Here is a 19,043-nt window from a genome sequence, read left to right as displayed (position 1 = left end):
ATAATAACAATACACAAAGAATATAAAAAAATAAATGTATATATTAATAATTTATATGATTATACATTTTCAAATTATTTTTTATTTTTCATACAGCACATAATCAACCACAAAAAAAGAATACGATTATTATATCATTTAAAAAAAAATTTGAAGAGAAAATGAAGAGATCAAAAGAAGAGCAAATCCGAACAGTCCTCATTACATTTTAAATGTATAAAACAATTGTAATCAATTACATTACGTCAAAATTCATTGATCATTGATCACGTCAGCGAAACCGTGCAATCTCATTGGTCCACGGAAGAACAAGAGAATTTTGCTTGTAAACACGTGGAGGTGCTGAAGTGACTGTTAAAGCCGACGTCTCACTCCGCCCCTGTCACTAACGCAAACATTCTGAACCATTAAAAATAAATAGTTGACGCTAACACTAAACGTGGACATGGATCTGTTAAGGCATAGCTTATCCGCACTGAGGTGTTCGATTGTTTCTTAGCGTCAGTGTATTGTATTGGAACGAGATGTGATATAGTTGACTAACTTATATTACGGATACACTGTGAAAGTGTGAAGAGTTTAGATACGCGGGAGAAAGATTATTATGGCGAACAGCGTCACTCAAGAGTACATGCAGATCCCGGCCGTGACGCGAGCATATACCACTGCATGCGTCCTGACAACTGCGGCTGTGGTAAGTTACTTAGGCTTCTCCGTGTGTACATTTCTGAACAAAACATGCTGATAACGGTAATACGACTTCAAAATTGTTGTCTTCCCCACAAAAATATCCAATGTCATATTAAATACTTAAAGAACCAATGACATCCTTGTAAAAAATGTTTAACTTAAGCCGTAGCTTTACTTTTTGAATTTGTAATGATCACATGTTAAGTAAAGTCCTGCTCCAGAGAGCTACAAACATTTTTAGATGTGCTATATTAGCCTCTTAACAATGAGGTTATTTATGTATTTTAAACAATAATTAGAAAATGACTGTTATCTGAAGATATAGCTTGACACAAAGAGTCATAGTCCAAAACAGGTTAATTTTTCATGGCCACTAAAAAAAACCGTATAACTTGCTTGACATTGTTTTGTGTATTACAGCAACTGGAGTTCATCACACCGTTTCAACTTTATTTTAACCCTGACCTGATATTAAAGAAATATCAGGTTGGTTCCCAAATCATTTAAACGGCTGTATTCATTACAACAGTTAGGCTATGTGTTCTTTTGTTTTGATATTGTTTTTTTGCCTTATGTAGGTATGGCGACTGATCACAAACTTCTTATTTTTTGGACCTCTTGGATTTAGTTTCTTGTTCAACATGATTTTTCTGTATCCTTTTTGATCAATTTGAATGTTTCTCTGTTGGTTATGGAAGTGTGCACACAAAAACAGATTCACAGTTTCACAGTGTGTTTGCTTTGCATAACAGCCGTTTGGCTCCTGTGCAGCTGTGTGCTGTAGGTCATCTGGGTTTACGTCCTTGACTGAGCAGATATCGTTACTGCCGAATGCTGGAGGAAGGCTCCTTCCGTGGTCGAACGGCAGACTTTGTCTACATGTTCCTGTTCGGTGGTGTTCTTATGACTGTATCCTTAAACATTCATCACATTAAGAACAGCCAAGCATGCATCTCTTCACCAAAACATATAATGTATGTTGAAAATAAATTGAAACTTATAGGCCTATATGTACACTGCCATTCAAATGTTTGAGGTCAATGAGATTTTTTTAATGCTTTTGAAATACGGTTTTGTGCTACTCACTATTTTTTGTGATACATTTTTTTCTGGATTCTTAGATGAATAGAAAGTTAAAAAGAGCATGATTTATTGGAAATAGAAACCTTATGTTTATAAATGTTTTACTGTAAATTTAATGTGACCTTACTGAATAAAAGTAAAAAAAAAATTGGAAAAAAAATATTACTTACCCTAAACATTACAAATGAAGTGTATTCTCTCTCTGTTAAACAGAAGTAGATGAATTGTATGGACCACTTTTGTGATGCACTATTGTGCTTTTTTAAAATTCATATGTCACACAGTCATACACAATACATTTGATCTTATGATTTATTTCATTTTGAATTTTTGTTACAACTATGGATTTTTATCTCATAAATTTGAATTTTTGTCAGTTTTGCCTGTCAATCATAATTGCATAATGATAATATTTACTTTTTTGTCAATATTGACAGTTTCATCATTTTAACCTTTTGTAAATTTTTACTGTCAGATTCATGACTTTCATAGTTCCAAATTATATGCAAGTTATGACTTTTGATCTCAGAATTTCAACTTTAAATTTCATGATTATGCCTTATGTCATAAATATAATGTTATAAAATATTTGTAAATTACAAAATAAATAAAATATATGATATTTTAAAATATTTTTTTATTTGGAGAGAATAGACTTCCACAGGTTAAAGACATGTCAATATAAATTTAATTCAGTCAATCAAGCCATTTTAGATGGTCATTTTCCTTTTAAAGTGAACTAATCCTTTAACTACTATGTACTAACATTGAAATGTTTTTACATTGTATTTATATTTTAAAAATACCAGAATTTAATTACATCTATAATTACATTGTTGACCTTTCCCTTGCACCTTAACCCACCCTTAAACCTACCCACCTGTCCCTAACATTACCCATATCCCACCTCAGTAACAGCAAAAGAGGTTTGCAATGAAACAAGTACATTATACTTAAATCAACAAATTAGTACATAGTAGTTTGTTAAGGACACAACATAAAGTGGGAACGTTTATTCTTAAGGAACATTTAATCTTTTCCTGTTATGCATTTCTAGAAATGAAATAAGTTTATTCATTTTCCATTCGTCTAATTTCTTTAACTTCAATATCTATAGCTCTTTGGTCTATTTGCCAACCTGTTCTTTTTAGGACAGGCTTTCACTATCATGCTGGTTTATGTCTGGAGTAGAAGGAACCCTTATATCCGCATGAACTTCTTTGGCCTTCTCAACTTCCAGGCCCCATTCCTTCCCTGGGTGCTCATGGGATTCTCATTGTTATTGGGCAACTCTATTGTTATTGATCTTTTGGGTAAGTTAACTTTTGTCCTGAAATGCTCATGATAATTTTAGGTGTGATTTTGCATAAACAAAATGATTAAATAATGCACTTTAAATACTTTTACAATTTTAAGGTGACGTAGTTACAGATTACTACATGTACTTACTTTAGTAATTACAGTAAATGAGGCATACTTACAAGTAACTAACCCTATACCAAACCCTAACTCTATAGTAAATGTTAATTAATATGACTCAGTACTTAAGTACAATCTAACATCAACATCACCTTAAAATAAAGTGTAACCAATACTTACATCTTATATGCATTTGTGAAACGTGTGAAATGTACAATTTAAAATGTTTTCCATTTGAATATATTTTAAAATGTGATGCAAAGCTGAATTGTCAGCATCATTACTCCAGTCTTCAGTGACACATGATCCTTCAGAAATCATTCTAATATTCTCATTTGCTGCTTGAGAAACATTTATTATATATATATATATATATATATATATATATATACATATATATATATACATATACATATATACTATATAATTTTGTTATATAGGGATTTGTGTAGGACACATTTACTACTTCCTGGAGGATGTATTTCCTAACCAGCCAGGAGGCAGAAAGCTTCTTGCCACTCCTGAAATTTTGTGAGTATGACTATAAAAATTTTCTTATCATGTGTTTGGCTTCAACATAAGAAACAAACTAAATCAGAAATATAAATTGACTTTTTGCAGTCGATTTCTGTTTGACCCGCCTCAAGAAGATCCGAGTTACGCCCCCCTTCCAGAAGATCAGAGTGGAATATACTGGAATGGACAAGGTGTAGAAAATAATGGCCAAGGTCAAAATGACGACGATCCACAAAGAGATGAAAACTGAAGGATTTAATACCACCAAGAGAGCAATAAACCATGTCATGCTTTTTAAGTCCTGATTGTTTTAGTTGGGAAAATTTATGTCAAGTTCTGCAAAGAATAGTTTGAACGACGACACTTAAGCATAAAGTCCTGTGGATCTGTGGAAAGACTGAGGCTATGGTTATCGTAGTGCCTTTGTGTATAAAATAAATGGATCCAAATTTTGCATTCAGTGCCATGCACATCACAAAACAAGATTTCCTTTCTTATGTTGTTCTGGAAGAACAATGTCTTTCTGTTTTACTTCACACCACGTGGTTTGAAACAATTGCTGTTTTCTCATCAACTTCTGTTCAATGAGTATTACAAAGTAGTGGTGGCTGGTAGCATTGGAGTTTAAAGAGAACCCATTCAATCTCCCGAACTATAATCCATCTTTGTAGAGGGAGTGTGGACACCACAAGAGGGTACTTTCTTGGGTACAATACTGTGGCATATCTCCTTTCCCACAGTCAGCGGCGGTGCTGGTGGACACATTCACAAATGTGCCGACTATCTGAAATGCCAAATTGAACTGCTGACTATGCATTTTGAAGCCTTTGGTCTTTGTTAGCGCAGCCCCACTGCAAAATACAAAATGCTTTGTGTGGTGAAACTGAAATAGTTTGTGCTCCAGAAAAAAATTACACTTTAAAAAAAACATGGATATAGGTGCAATAAGACTTTTGTTTATTTAAATATAAATGCAAACATGCTTGTTTGTCTGAAGATTAAAGTTTTCATATTTTGAAATATGATTGTTTGTTGGATATTTTCTTAAAAATGGCTTATTATTTTTATATACATATGTAAAGCACTCAAGTGACTAGTTTGGTAGTTCAGTACGCAATACTGAGTCTTATTTCATTTCGCCATTATGCAAGAATTTTGCAAGTGTACTGCAAGCTTTTTGGAACAAAGCATTGCAACAAAGGTTTTTTTATCTTAATAATTTTATTTAAAAGCACATTATGTTTACAAAATGGCATCTATACACAAACACAAAACAAGACAAATAAAGATACCATAAAATATTTTAAACATTTAAACCGTCTGTCTCTGAGACGGTACAGGGGAAGGTCGTAGGAGGTTGCTTTAGTTTACATGAACATACTCTGACCAGGAGGGACTGGATCTGGACTGGCCAATGGAATGTCTCTATTTTTTTATTTCAGTAATGCTGGGTTGTAGCTCTATTGGTATTTCCTCTTCAGATTTACATAGTTGTGGGAGAGGACTGTTATCTTCACCATGCTGGGGCTGTATTTGCAAGTCGTCTCATCCGCCTGAAATACACAGGAAAAACTTTGATGAGCACTGGAAGTCACAGTCACTTCAAAAATCAACAAATTATGAGTATATTATTCTTCTTTCTGTGTTGAAACTGCACAGCAAATTAGGATTGGTCTTCGAGCAATAGCAGCTTGTCATTGAGTAATAGTTCAACAGATGGCTTGTCTCTGCTACACGTCTGCTATGGGGCAAAACGGTATCTTAAGTGAAGCAGTTCATTCTTTTACCTTGTGTTTCTGTCCTGGTCCCTGATCTTCTTCTCCATCTCAGCATCTGTCAGTGTCTCCAGCAGTGGACACCACTGGTCAGCATCACCTGTGTTTCGGATGGCAATCTCCACCGTGGGGAGAGGGTTCTCACTACAAAGAGAAAACACAGCCGCTTAAAACCACTAGGGCAGACACTTGTTCTTTTGAGTCAGATATTTCCCAATTAAACAGGTTCACAAAATGGGCTAAATGGAAAAAGAGAGAAAAAAAAATCCCCAGAGGAAAAACCTAACCTTTATAATGCGTTTTGTAATGTCACAGACATTAGACACAGTCTGAAAAGATATCCAACTTGGGAAAAAGTTAACATTGACAAATTGTGAATCACTCAAAAAAATATCTGAACAATAGGTCCATTACTTTGTTTTATCAATCATACAATAAAACTTTTTTACACATTTTCTTATCCAGGAAAAATTCCAGGACTGTAATAGTTAGAAAGTGTATTTGTGTGTCTGAACCTGAAAGCGTAGGTCCTCTGATGCCAGCTGAGCTGGCCACGTATGCTGTATGCAATAGTGGTGACAAACTCTCCGCCCAGGCCCAACTCAGAGCACAGCTTCAGAGCAAACTTCTCAGGAGAGTTCTCCTTCTCAGACATGTCCCATTCAAACTGATCCACCAGAGATATGTTTCCAACATGGATGTTTAACTACAGAGATAATAACAACAGCAATCAAAACCCAAGTACATAACCTGTTTTTATGCAAGTGAATTATAATAATACTTTAAAAATTACCATTAAAAATTTTAGGATTTGTGAGATTTTTTTTGGTGAAAAAATATTTCTTTAAAATAAAAACAATGTCACAAAATATTTTAAATAAATACAATTTTACAAAAAATTCTACACTGATGATGATAATAATAATAATAATAATAATAATAATAATAATAATAATAATAAATGTGACCAGTGCTGGCAAAATGAGCCGGAATGCTCACAGACTACTTACGAGCTACAGGCAAAACAAGTGAAAGATGTCAATTTTGGTCAAATTTGAGATTCACACAAACAATTTGTCACACTCTCTTATTGCCAGCAGAGAGAGCAGACTCTTCGATGTTTTTAAAAACGGGCAATTCCCCAGACATTCTATATTTAGCATGCTCAATGTCATCCTTTTTCAAACGTTGAGACAACTAACCTGCGCCACTCCCACACCATATATGTGTCAAAGTAGAGCAAAGTTTTCATGCAATGTCCTACAAAAATCAGATTTAAAATATAAACATGTATAATAGGCTTACCAAAGTGAATCAGGCTAAGACAAAAACAAGTTTTGGAAGAAGGACTGACATATTGAATCATTTAAATTTAGTTAATTTTGAGAGGGAAAAGTTACATAGTGCACATTTAAATATACCACATTTATTTTTGCACCAAAGAATGACATAAAATAAGAACTTGTTTTCAAACTTATATTTCCATGATACCACCAGATTCACCAAAATAATAGAGTAATGAGATCTGATATTAAAGATGGGATTACTGAAATCAAGGTGGATTGACAGAATGACACATGAACCTTGATGATGACTCTCTGGTCCATCTGCTCATCCAGTATGCTGTCTGTGGGGTAGGACTCTATCTGCTGTCTGATGGCCGAGGCAATGGCTGGAACAAAGGTCAGCGGGCTCAGGTCCAGATCGTCGCAAAGGATTTCAGCAAACATCTCTGGAGTCATTAGCTTTTCTATCATGTCAGGGGGGGAAAAGAGAATTCAGGATATTGTGTAAAGTGTAATAAAAAAACAACAAATAAATTGAATAAATGCTTCTCAGGAAGTGTAAAGGAAAGTCTACCGTTCATGTTCCATGTGAAAGCATCACGCAGCTTCTGCCCGTCAATCTCCATGTCCAGTCGGATGGGCACCAGGATCTCAGGCTGGGTGGCATTCTCGTGAATGACAGCAGGGTCATGATCATCAAAACTGTAATAGCACATATCCAGAGGACAAACACAGTAAGAAAAATGAGACCAGTGATATTATTTGAATGAGTAAACAGACCTTATGAATTCTGTTTTAATTATCCTCACATTTTGTTTTCCACATGTTCTGGATTAGGTTTTATTGGTTTAATTTAAATAACAATTCCCTTTAAACAAATAAAGTGCAACACAATAGGACATAACTGTTAAAATTCACTATAAATCTAAATTGACTATTTTTATGTTTTATGGAATATTGCAATATTTATTATAAACGTCAGCAGTGTACGAGGTTCCGAGAGACTATTCTGTACTATACTGAGCGCTTTTTACTGGTCGCTGACACTTCAAGAATGTTCAACCTTGGGTAAAATGCAGCACTCATCACTGTCACTTTTTACCCAGCCATCCAATTAAGGTGGAGAAGAGGTGGGAAAAATAACACACCAACCATCCTGCTTGCACAGCGGTAACAGATGACAGCATAATAACAGAACAAAATAATTTTTTTAAGAGCCAGAGCAAAAACGTTACATTGTATTGACATTTTTATATAGAAACAATAAAGAAACAAACTATGAAACGAGATACTAGTGATACATCCACAGATAATCTATATCATAACAAGCAAAGCTGTGTACTGCCGAAATGCTCTAAAGCGCTCAACTGCTTGGTATTTCAGGAGAGTGCCTAGCGTTTTCAGCTGGCTAAAAACTCTGGTGGACACACAGCATTCTCTGTGCACATATTGTGTCACTTACTAACCTGTGATGCATAGGTCAACAATATGAGTTTGAAAAAGTATTTTTTTTAAAGTAGTCTCACCATAGGGGGAAGGTCCTCTTTTTGTCACGGCCCATTCGGTTGCGATTAATTGTGGTGGAGCAAGGCACAGCATCTAAGTGATGGGAACTATTAGGAAGAGTGGGAACCCACTGACTGTTTCGCTTGGCTTTCTGCTCCCTGTCAAGAAAACCATAGGTTAAGAAAAACAGGTGTGCTGTCATGCAACAAATAAGGCTGGACAAAACAAATTCCAATTCAAAACTTTCATTTAAAAAATGCAGTTTTAATGGAGGGACAGAATTCTTTCAGAATTTTCTTTAAAAATAGGAAATTTCAGACAGAAATTTCATTAAAATATCTTCAACTTGTAAGGTTTTAGAACAACATTAATTTGAGAAATTGATGACAGAATTTTTTTTTTTTTGGCTGAACTATCCCTTTAATGAATGATTCCACCTATGTAATGTAATAGGAGTGTAATAATGAATCATTATGACATGTAATTTGAATTATGAAGATGAAAACTCTAAAATGAGCATGTTTGAAGCAAGTGTGACTGCATTTCATTATCAAAGGTGAGATGATTTACCTGAGATAGGCTGGAGGTTCAGTACTGATTGAAACAGCCTTGTACTTCTCGTCATGTCCCTCAAATATCTCTTCTACTTCTGAGGCCTTCAGCAGCGTCACACTGGTGGCTAAAGTGGTGTAACCGTGATCTAACACAAAACATTACTTATACTGTAAGATAGAAAGTGCGATTTCCAGCTAACTTTAACCCAGTCCTCAGATCTCTTCTCAAATGTTCACAGTGAACTCAACACTTACCGTGAGATGATGCTACTATCTTCTTTCTCTCCTCTACTGTCGCTAGTCTTCTTGAGAGTGATGGGTAACGCTTATATAAAGACCCTCTGAACATACGCAGGTAATTTCCAACCTAAATACAAACACATAACGGAAAATAATTTAGAATAAACTAAATAAATACCCACGACCAGTTCTGTCAGTGACTGTACTGTTTATATTTGGACTCTAGTAATCTAGTATTGTGTATAACTACACCGCAAAAACAAATACAGCAGTACTTGATGTGTAACATATTTAGGACTGATTAAGTTTAAGGAATAATCAATAATTTCACCAGTTATCGATCTTATCACAAACGAAAACAATCTTAGCTAGCTAGCTAGCTAACTGACGTGTTAGCACCCAATGCAAAACAAATAATGTGTATAAACATAAATCTTCGTTAAAATGATTAGTGCGTTTAATTACAGACCTCAGATCCAATCATGTAAAATTCTCCATCCTCTTCCAGTTGGAATTTAATAGGTTTCTGACCGTATGTTTTGCTTAAAGCCATGTTGAACGCTAGCGCTGCTCGTTCCGCTAAACATGAGTAACGTTAGTAAGCAGTGAGCGCCGAACTGTGTGGCGCAGGAAAATGACGTAAGCGTTCTCTACAACAGTTTTTTAGGAAAGACCAAAGACAGCAGAACATTTATATTTTTGAGAGACAAAAAAAGAAAAAAAGGAAAGGAAGTAAGGATTATACGTTAATTAATCAGCTACTAAATTTAGTATTTAGGAAATAAGTATTTATTTTAATTTTAAAATCACTATTTTAACAAATATTAATACCATAATACAATGTTATGTTTAAAAACAAGAAAGCTTGTAGTTCATTTGTAGACATTTTAATGTTTTTATTTTGCTTTTAAGTTTCACAGTTTTTTTTTATGTATTTGTCTTATTTTTGTATCCCCTCTCATTTTTATTGGAAAACGTACCTACACTAAATATGGATGAAAGTGCTTTTATAATTATTTTAGCAATTTTTTGACCAAATTTCAGATTCATAAATGCAAGTTTACTACTGCTACTACTACTACTACTACTACTAATAAAACAGTTGTATGGTTTGTTGACTTTTATACCCCCTGCTGTGGGAAATAATTGTGTAAAATTTTGTTTTGTTTTTATTTTTGTTTGCATAATCAATTTTTTAAAACAAAAGTGCATGTATAATGTTAACGTTTATTTAATAAAAATGAAAATAAATTCTCTATATGCTCCTCTTAAAATCATAAGAAATGCCATTTTATGTTTTTGTTTTATATGATATTTATATGATGTTATATATTTTAATATCTAGCAAGACTACAAACTTTTTTATGATATTTTAATATTTAAAAAAGACTGCAACTTCAGAGAAATGCCAAGTCAAATCCATTTAAAATGTAATTCAAAATATCCATAACTATTCTATTCTATTTATATATTTAATTTTATTATGTGATTTTGCCATTTGTTTTAAAATAATAAGCCATTTATTTAATTTCTTTATTTATATTGGTGTCATATTTGGCTGTCTGAAATAGTTAAATAGTTTTTAAAAAAAACGTTGTTTGTCTTTACAGCAAGGTTGTGTCGTATAAGGATTTTACACAATTTGTAGGACACAAATAAAAGAAGCAAATGTGAAATATTGCACATATAAACTCTTTGTAAAAGAAGATTCGTTTTTACTACTCGATTCACATACTCAAATCATGCTGGAAAACAATGTCCATACCACTCGAGTGAAGCAAAAAGACATATTATTTTCTTTGCTATTTTTAAACTCCTCACTTTATTTCTGTTTATGCTAATATTCAATTATTATTATTTATTTATTTTAAATAAAAAACATTTTTACTAGTGTACTTTGGATCCCACATGAATAGGTCTGCATATGAGACATGTGACGTGGCTTATGTAGGTGAAATCAAAAAACACATACATCAAGTACTGGGGTATCAGCGCCCCCACATTTATTTGTAAGTTCTTAAAAAATGTAGTGCTTGTTTGTACATACAAATGTGCATTTATTAATTTATCTTCACAACAGTAAAATTATAAATAAAACAATTATAAACATAAAAATAAATAAAAATGGGGCAATGGCACTGGAATTCAACATTCAAACTTTGACATTCACATTCAGAGTTAGATTCAGACATACAAATGGGGTAAAAAGGGGTAAAACAAAACAAATACAAAGTCAAGTCTGGATATGGCACGTGTTGAGTGACAAGCTGCAAGCAGTAACATTTTCATGTCCGTAGCTTCCTGACAGCATGTGTGACAAGGAGATATTTATAACAGTGGAATCATCACTGTTGGCATATTTTTCTCCATGCATTTTGATCTATTCATAAATCATAACTTAAGCACAATCTTTACTTTGTTCCAGTTCAGTTGTATAGTTTGTATAGTAGCAGAAAAGCACTAACACTTGGCGAACTTCTTTCATCGTATTACAATATGAATGTTATTTCTCTTAAAATGCACACACTCACACTAACACATTTGCCTCTGCTGAGAAAAGGCATTTGAAACTCTCTCCTGATGGGAACAAAATCTCCTCAAATTTTCTGCTCATAATACTAGACCACATGTAAGAAAGCACTCATGGATATAGTTCACAATGCAAAAAGGCTTAGCAGGGTGAAGCCACTCACAGTGTTTGGTACAAAAAAGCTTTTCTGTAGTTACAGCCTTCTATTATGTGAAACAGAGAGAGGCCAGCTGCAAACAAAAGAGAACGGCTTTGGCATTGATATATTTCTAAGACATGGATGACAACATTTGCATTCTATATGCATCAAGCATTAATAATATTATTTATGGTTATTAAATAACCATAAAGAACAGCGTAAATCCTGCACTTCAGACCATTCATCTCCTCATGCTTCATTGTGACTATGTGATACATAAATCACTTGGCAGTCAATAGAGAATCCTTCAGTCTCGAGTGATCTGATAATTGCCGGAAAGTTAATTTTCAGGCTGTAATCAGTTCTGGGAAAACAGGCAAGTTAAACTAGCAGCAGCAACTGTCAAAACAGTCATGTAAAAGAGCAAAAAGCAAACAAAAGACTATATACACTTTACATAGTTTGTTCTGTACATGTAATACTGTAGTCATGCCATGAGTAGTCCTGATTTCTGAGAGACTGTGATAGCAAATTTTGCTACTAAGTCCATAGGGAGAACCTTTTTAAAGGTGAATCAAAAGAAAACCCACTTTGAACTTGAAAAGGACCAAGGACCCCATCATCTCTTTCTTTAAGGACCATTGTAAAGTGCTTGAAATGTTTTTGTTTAGTGTGCTCATGCATGAATGACTGCATCTGGTAAATGCCTCTCACACACAGTGCATCTCTCATGTGCAGTCTTAAGGCAAACCTTGTAAGATCCAGAGTGTTCCTCCTGTGCCTGTCGCATAGTCCGTAGGGACAGGAAACACAGGCAAAGCTTCCTGTGAGAAACAAGCAGCTCAGTAACGTTCATTGGATAAAAGTCCATTGGATAAAAGACCCAGGTAATACTGTCGGGGGTTAATAAAGTGACTCTTGATGATCTCCAACAGTTTTAGGTTTGCTGAACCCAGGTGAGTGCTTTTAGAAGAAGCCCTTGGGTATTTTGAACCCTTTTTGCTTCATGCGTGGCAGGGTCAGGCTCGGGGAGCTCTTCGATCGGCAGGTTTTGGGGGCACCGCGCTTCCTCAGCACGAAGTCATAGTTGGCAGATGAGTTCATGGCGTAGAAAACGTTTCCATTATCTGGGATTCGGAGTTCTGTGCGGTAAAAAAAATTGATGGTTAGAAATGTCTACAAGCTTAACTTGGATATTGAAAATCCCTTTAGAATCTGAGTTTTGCAGGTTTTAGTCAATGTGTGTTAGATTTGAGACTATTTAAATGCTAATGTACCCCTAAAACATTTAGCAGATATACAAATGTAAAACTACAGCCTTTTTTCATGGAAATTGTACAAAAATATGTACATTATCTTTTTTTGACAATTGTTCTTTAGAAAAATGCTCTTTAAAACGAGAGCAAATACCACCTGCTATCAACTTGGAATAGCAAATAGCAATTCATTTTGTGGCTGATAACCAACAAATGGCTAATATTACAATTTATAAACATTTGATATAAAATAAATATTTTTAAAAGAATTTTATTTTTTAAATAGAAAATAATTTTAAATATTTTAAGAAAATTATAGAGCATCATTACATAACATTTTTATTATTAAATTATTTTGTTTTTAAAGTTAACTTTAATAAAGCATTAGATGATGATGGCTAATGTAATTTAAATATAACAATAATGTACCAATATATCCCTATAAAAAACAAGCCCTTTGATATATCCCGCCTCAACTTCCTGTTTTTACCTTTATGCTTCGAGACCCTCTGAAATAGTTCATAGTCTTCTGACTTGTCATTGTCCAGGTTGTGCTTGGCCATGGCTTTCCTAATGACACCAGGGGTTTTGTCCTGGCTAGTCACCTGAAAAACATGATCATCAAGATTAATTTTACTAATATATCCAAAACATTCCTTCATTGCATATCTCCCGTAATGTCTCTCACTCACCAGGATGCTCTTGTACATGTTGCCATTGTCTGTGTCAAGGCTGACTCTGATGATGCAGCAGTCGTTCACCTGCTGGTTGTACAGCGGCAGGGAGAGAGACGAGTAGTCAGAGACACCAGAGACCGACCGTTTGTGAAAGTGGAAGGCCTGCCCAGAGGAGGCGGACACTGATGATGAAGAGGAGGAAGAGGAGGTGGAGCTGCTGCAGCCAGACTCCAAACCCAAGCCTGATACAGAAGCCTCCAAAGACGAAGGGGTGGACGACTCCCAGAGCTGGAAATACAAATGAGTCAATAAGTTTAAAGCTTATAAAAGCAAATATATAAAAATTCAGTTTAAAAGATATAATATGCCCAAGAAAGTGCAAATACCTTGGAAGAGGAATCTGATGCAAGCTCCCCTGTATCTGAGGTTGATGTAGAATGTTTCACAGTTGGTGTGGATGACTGGAGAAAGATTCAATAATCAGGTTAATCTTTATTTAATTCAATTCCATTCTCTTTTGTCTAAATAAATAAATAAACATTTAAATTCAGGTGATTTCAAGGATTATTCAGCATGATTAATAGATACTCATTTTGAGATTCGCAAGACAGTACATTAAACAGTGTAATTAAATTATTAGTGTTTTTACATATGAACGTCTCAGTATTAACTATATAATTTATTACTATTTTATTACTATATATTTTCTGATGGCAAATGTAATCTAAATGTAAAAATAAGGGAAATTAGCATTCGCAATTCGATATCCAACATCAGTAGATACCTATAAATCAATTAATACAACTGCTATTTCGTGCATCATTGCCAACAATTGCAGCATTTTCTATATCTAAATCTATAATTAAACAATGTTTGTATTCCATGGAGACTGTAAATAAACAATATGGCCTTACTCTCTGATTCCCTGATTCTGGGGAGTTGAGCAGACTGAGACTCGTCTCCTCTGCGTCTGAGCCGCTGGATCCCACTGAAGTGAGGCTGAGGGAATCTGCTCCATCTTTGAAGCTGTCTTTGAACTGGCTTAAACGCGGTTGCTCAAAGGACTTTGAGTGTAACGTCCCTGCGCTGCTGTAACCCGACTCCTCGCTCATGCGTTTGATGATGCCCCCGTTCTTTTTGCACAGTGACTCAGAAGGTGGCTCGATATCACAGGACATAGAGTAGCTGAAACAGAAAAGACACTGTATATATTAAATATATTAAATATATGACATATATAAGTTATTACTTCTTTCATATACATATATCAAATCGTTTGTTTTCATATCCTTCATACTTTTTTGTTTCTCACCTCTCAGTCTCTGTAAGTTTCTCCACTCTCTTGAACCAGTCAGTGAAGCGCTGGCTTCTGCTGAAGTTGTAATAATTGCAGGTCAGCTGCAGCAACTTGATCTGAGCGATCACTTCAAATTCCTAAACAAATAAACAATATTTTAATACATTTTGAATACCTTTTAGTTATACATGGATTTATGCAGTGTTGGGTAAATTACTCTAATTCATTCCTAGTTACTAATAACATCTTTTTATTAGATTACTGTACTAATTACTCTCTGAAAAAATTATTGCATTACCTATTACAAATTAGTAATACTTTCTAAAACGACCAGTAAAACAATACAAGGATAGACACAAAACTGCTCTTTTAAGAAGGTCACATAAACAAAAAATATATTTTAACATTAGACATTACAGTTTGATGTTAAATACACTATTGTAAATATGTTAAGCATAACTAACTATATTAGTGTCCACACCACCAGATGATAACTTCCTGCTGCTTAAATCACCAAGACTTTGGATTCTGATTGGCTGTCAATGTTTTTATTATTCATCAGCTAACAAAAATCATTCTGAAAGTAATTCCAACAATATCGTTCTTCTGTGTCGTTATTGTTATATCTGTAGTGTGGACTTCCCTATTCTCAAAGAATTAGAATGATTTTTGAAACATTATTGTCATAGTCGTCATTATAATTATCGTCTTTGGCATGAATGGACATTTAGTCTAGCCTTTATTTATCCAATAAGGGTGCAATACTGTGGCTATAACAATGGCCTTTAGCTATGCCTTTATTTACAATATTCTGCTTTCAAAAATGTACTTACTACACATTAAAAATATTGAGGACAATATTTGTATCCATCCGCAATAAGATATAGTCCCTTGTATTTAAACAATAAAATGTTATTCTATGGGTAACATGATGATACATTGTCTAGGTATTTCACATCTTAGTTATTATAACAACAGTTTAGTTAGCATGGCTGGAATATTATATTGACCAATCAGCGTCTAGGGATGGAATTACTGGATATAAAATTTGTGTGCACAAAGACTCACCTTCCTTCTCTTCTCAAAGTTGATCAGCCCAACCTGAAATAAAAAACACAGAAATTAGAAAACAGAATATTTTCTAATTACAAGAATATTACAGAGCTCAATTTCTTCCACTGATCTCTGTTCCCCTCACCTCAAGATTGTCTTTCATTGCAGTATCCAACATAACTAGGTCGGTCAGAAAAGTGCCAAGGTATGGAATAGTTCCTTGCACGACACCCTAAACAACAATGAGAAGAAGAGATATAATAATGAAATATAGCTGCAAGCAGCCATTATCGGGGCCAAGCGCAAAGAAGAAGACAAGACATGCCAGCATGGCTGGAAGTCTCAAGCCAACTGCAACAATGAGCCATTAAGGACCTATTAAGTTGATTTTAGGCAAAATAGCAGTAAAATTTTAAATACAGTCAATAATAATGGTTTAATGGTTTATCACTTTCGACCAATAGGTGTCACTGTTACGAAACTGATGTGGTTTAGTCAGATTGAGATGACAATGACACATGCAAAGTTTGGTGTCAATATGTCAAAGCATTGCAGAGATACAGCCTCAAGAGTCATTTTTGCATCATGGCTCAACTCTGTTGCAGTGGTATATGAAAACTGTTTTGTCTATCAATCCGAAATCCATAACTATTTGTCAGCATGGTCTGAAGACGATACGGATCAATTTTGGTGAAAATCGGACAAACGGTCTAGGATGAGTTTGAAAAAGTAGATTTTTAACAAATAACAAGATGGAGCACAGATATGTTTGCAAAATATGGCAAAATTGGTATCTATCTTCTCGGCATGAGCCAATGAATGTATTATGACCAGTCTCATTACAATAGGCTAATTTAATCAAAAGTTATTAGCATTTTTGTACATTTTATTACAACTTTTGACCACAAGGTGGCGCTGCCCCGAAACTTTTTGAATATCTTCGGGACATAGAGCGGAAGACACATACCGAGTTTTGTAATGATACACTAGTGCATTCTTAAATTATAGCATTAGCATTTTAAACCGTAATACTGCATTGAAGTCAATGGGAATTTCATGTTTTGTTTTATTATAGCGCCACCAAGAGGCACAATCCCACCAATTTTTTTATGTGTCCTCGTAGTGAGCCCATACATATGTGTGTCAAGTTTGGTGAAAATATTTCATTTTGTTTTGGAGTTATAGACATTTATATGAAAAAACACGTAAAAAAGGACTGACACCTGACTTTGATTGGATTTTACTACCCCTTACTATCAATATTTTGAGATTTGGGCATTAGCGTATAGCTATCGACCTATGTTTCCGAACTTCTGAGGCTGGTTTCGTCTCGATCGGACTAGCGGTTTCGAAGATATCAGCAAATGTTTTTTAAGCACTAAATTACAACTCTGCGCAAACCATATGCCGAAACCTGGCAAGTCTGGTATCGTTGGAGTCGGCAAGGATTCAGGAGACCAAAAAACACACTCCCATCAAAATATGTCAACCACACCCAAAGTTATAAGCGTTTGAAAAAAAAAATTCTCCACTAGGTGGCGCTGTTTCGAAACTTCTCAGGCTACTTCAGGGCATCGTGGTGATGACCCATACCAAGTTTCATAACAATCCGTTCATGCGTTCATAAAATACAGCATTTTTGCACATAATTCAAAATGGCCGACATCCAAAATGGCCGACATGGTAAAATTGGATATCAGTCGACTCGGCATGACGCCCTGAATCTAATGAGACCAATTTTATGATTTTTGGATAAACGGTTCAGAAGTTATAAGCCAAAATAGGCATTTTTCGTATCTCCGGACAGGTAGGTGGCGCTGCGCCGAAACGCTGCATGTTGCTTCAAGTCATGCTTGTGATGACATGTACCAAGGTTGGTTTGAATACGATAAAGCGTTGCGGAGATATAGCCTTTAGTGTGTTTTTGCAACCTCCACGTAAAATTTGTTTGTGTGTTTATTGAAAACGATTGGACGAATCAACTTGAATTCCATAAATTTTTGTCAACATGCTCTGAAGATGATCTGTTTCAATTTTCGTGAAAATCGGAGCAACGGCCTAGGAGGAGTTCGAAAAAGTAGGTTTTTCAGAAAATTCAAAATGGCGGGAAAATTTGCATACCGGAAAATGACATCATAGGGTGAAATCGAATCGGCTTGAGCCAAGGAATCCGATGAAAAAAGAATTTTGTTTCTAGCCCTTAGGGGTCAAAAGTTATAAGCATAAATATGAGTGAAACTTTGGACAGGTGGTGGCGCTAGAGGGATTGAGTTAGAGGCACCAAATTTGCTATAGTGACAGCTCAGACTGGCCTCTATGAGTGTGCCAAATTTCACAACTTTTTACCATACGGTTCTATGGGCTGCCAGAGACTCCTATGGCGGAAGAAGAAGAAGAAGAAGCAGAATAATAAATATAGCTGCAAGCAGCAATTGTCGGGGCCAAGCGAAATGAAGACCCTAAGACATGCCAGCATAGGTAGCTAGGAGTATAAGACCAACTGCAACAATGAGCCATTAAATACTTATTAAGTTGATTTTAGGCAAAAAAGCAGTACAATTTTAAATACAATCAATAATAATGATTTAATGGTTTATCATTTTCGACCAAAAGGTGGCACTGTTACGAAACTGATGTGGTGTAGTCAAACTGAGGTGGCAATGACACATACAAAGTTTGGTGTCAATATGTCAAAGCATTGCAGAGATACAGGCTCAAGAGTCATTTTTGCATCATAGCTCAACTGTGTTGCTGTGGTATATATGAAAACTGTTTTGTCTATCAACACGAAATCCATAATTATTTGTTCACATGGTCTGGAGACGATACGATTCAATTTTGGAGAAAATTGGACAAATGGTCTAGAACGAGTTTGAATAAGTAGGTTTTTAACCAATAACAAGATAGAGGGCAGAGAGGTTTGCCAAATATGGACAAAATTGGTATCTATGTTCTCGGCAGGAGCCAATGAATGTCACCAGTCTCATTACAATAGGCTAATTTAATCAAAAGTTATTAGCAT

The 19,043-nt window shown here is 34.9% G+C and overlaps 3 protein-coding genes across 6 annotated transcripts in view; 1 reads left to right on the top strand and 2 right to left on the bottom strand.

Annotated features, from left to right (window-relative positions):
• Positions 1-341: 341 nt before the first annotated feature.
• derl3 (derlin 3) lies at positions 342-4,733 on the top strand. The gene is made up of 7 exons (XM_067413571.1): positions 342-694; positions 1,111-1,176; positions 1,269-1,342; positions 1,506-1,599; positions 2,891-3,086; positions 3,633-3,723; positions 3,814-4,733. The coding sequence occupies exons 1-7, from the start codon at positions 605-607 to the stop codon at positions 3,956-3,958; spliced, it is 756 nt and encodes a 251-aa protein (XP_067269672.1). The 5' UTR covers positions 342-604; the 3' UTR covers positions 3,959-4,733.
• Positions 4,734-4,862: 129 nt separating this feature from the next.
• On the bottom strand, positions 4,863-9,694 carry smarcb1a (SWI/SNF related, matrix associated, actin dependent regulator of chromatin, subfamily b, member 1a). Of its 2 annotated transcripts, none has more exons than XM_067413569.1 (9): positions 9,539-9,694; positions 9,085-9,196; positions 8,846-8,975; positions 8,296-8,433; positions 7,344-7,471; positions 7,067-7,233; positions 5,999-6,189; positions 5,496-5,627; positions 4,863-5,261 (listed from the first exon to the last, which is right to left on the bottom strand). In XM_067413569.1, exons 1-9 carry the CDS (start codon positions 9,620-9,622, stop codon positions 5,222-5,224), a joined length of 1,122 nt encoding a protein of 373 aa, XP_067269670.1. In that variant the 5' UTR covers positions 9,623-9,694; the 3' UTR covers positions 4,863-5,221. The 2 variants fall into 2 exon arrangements, with proteins under 2 accessions (XP_067269670.1, XP_067269671.1); XM_067413570.1 differs by having other exon boundaries at positions 8,846-8,954.
• A 1,348-nt stretch (positions 9,695-11,042) lies between these two features.
• ralgds (ral guanine nucleotide dissociation stimulator) overlaps positions 11,043-19,043 on the bottom strand; it is a 43,753-nt gene continuing 35,752 nt past the window's right edge. For all 3 annotated transcript variants that reach the window (XM_067413564.1, XM_067413565.1, XM_067413563.1), the window contains exons 10-17: positions 16,167-16,253; positions 16,037-16,069; positions 14,984-15,105; positions 14,586-14,856; positions 14,058-14,132; positions 13,687-13,959; positions 13,485-13,599; positions 11,043-12,880 (exon numbers count right to left, since the gene is read on the bottom strand). In XM_067413564.1, the coding sequence (XP_067269665.1) occupies positions 12,705-12,880; positions 13,485-13,599; positions 13,687-13,959; positions 14,058-14,132; positions 14,586-14,856; positions 14,984-15,105; positions 16,037-16,069; positions 16,167-16,253 (1,152 nt within the window). In that variant the 3' untranslated portion in view covers positions 11,043-12,704. The remainder of the gene's footprint in view (positions 12,881-13,484; positions 13,600-13,686; positions 13,960-14,057; positions 14,133-14,585; positions 14,857-14,983; positions 15,106-16,036; positions 16,070-16,166; positions 16,254-19,043) is intronic.

The sequence above is a fragment of the Pseudorasbora parva genome, chromosome 13, assembly GCF_024679245.1.
Source record: "Pseudorasbora parva isolate DD20220531a chromosome 13, ASM2467924v1, whole genome shotgun sequence".
NCBI classification, from domain to species: Eukaryota; Metazoa; Chordata; class Actinopteri; order Cypriniformes; family Gobionidae; genus Pseudorasbora; species Pseudorasbora parva.
Note: the sequence above shows the minus strand (reverse complement) of the source record. Positions and strands in the feature narration are given on the sequence as shown.

Excerpts from the sequence above, each read along its gene's own strand:
- derl3 (XM_067413571.1), top strand. The coding sequence starts at position 605 with ATGGCGAACAGCGTCACTCAAGAGTACATGCAGATCCCGGCCGTGACG. Across the intron at positions 695-1,110 it reads TCCTGACAACTGCGGCTGTG|CAACTGGAGTTCATCACACC; the intron begins GTAAGTTACTTA and ends TGTGTATTACAG. Across the intron at positions 1,343-1,505 it reads TTGTTCAACATGATTTTTCT|ATATCGTTACTGCCGAATGC; the intron begins GTATCCTTTTTG and ends TTGACTGAGCAG.
- smarcb1a (XM_067413569.1), bottom strand. The coding sequence starts at position 9,622 with ATGGCTTTAAGCAAAACATACGGTCAGAAACCTATTAAATTCCAACTG. Across the intron at positions 8,434-8,845 it reads GAACCTCCAGCCTATCTCAG|GGAGCAGAAAGCCAAGCGAA; the intron begins GTAAATCATCTC and ends TTTTCTTGACAG. Across the intron at positions 7,234-7,343 it reads TTTCACATGGAACATGAACG|AAAAGCTAATGACTCCAGAG; the intron begins GTAGACTTTCCT and ends CTGACATGATAG.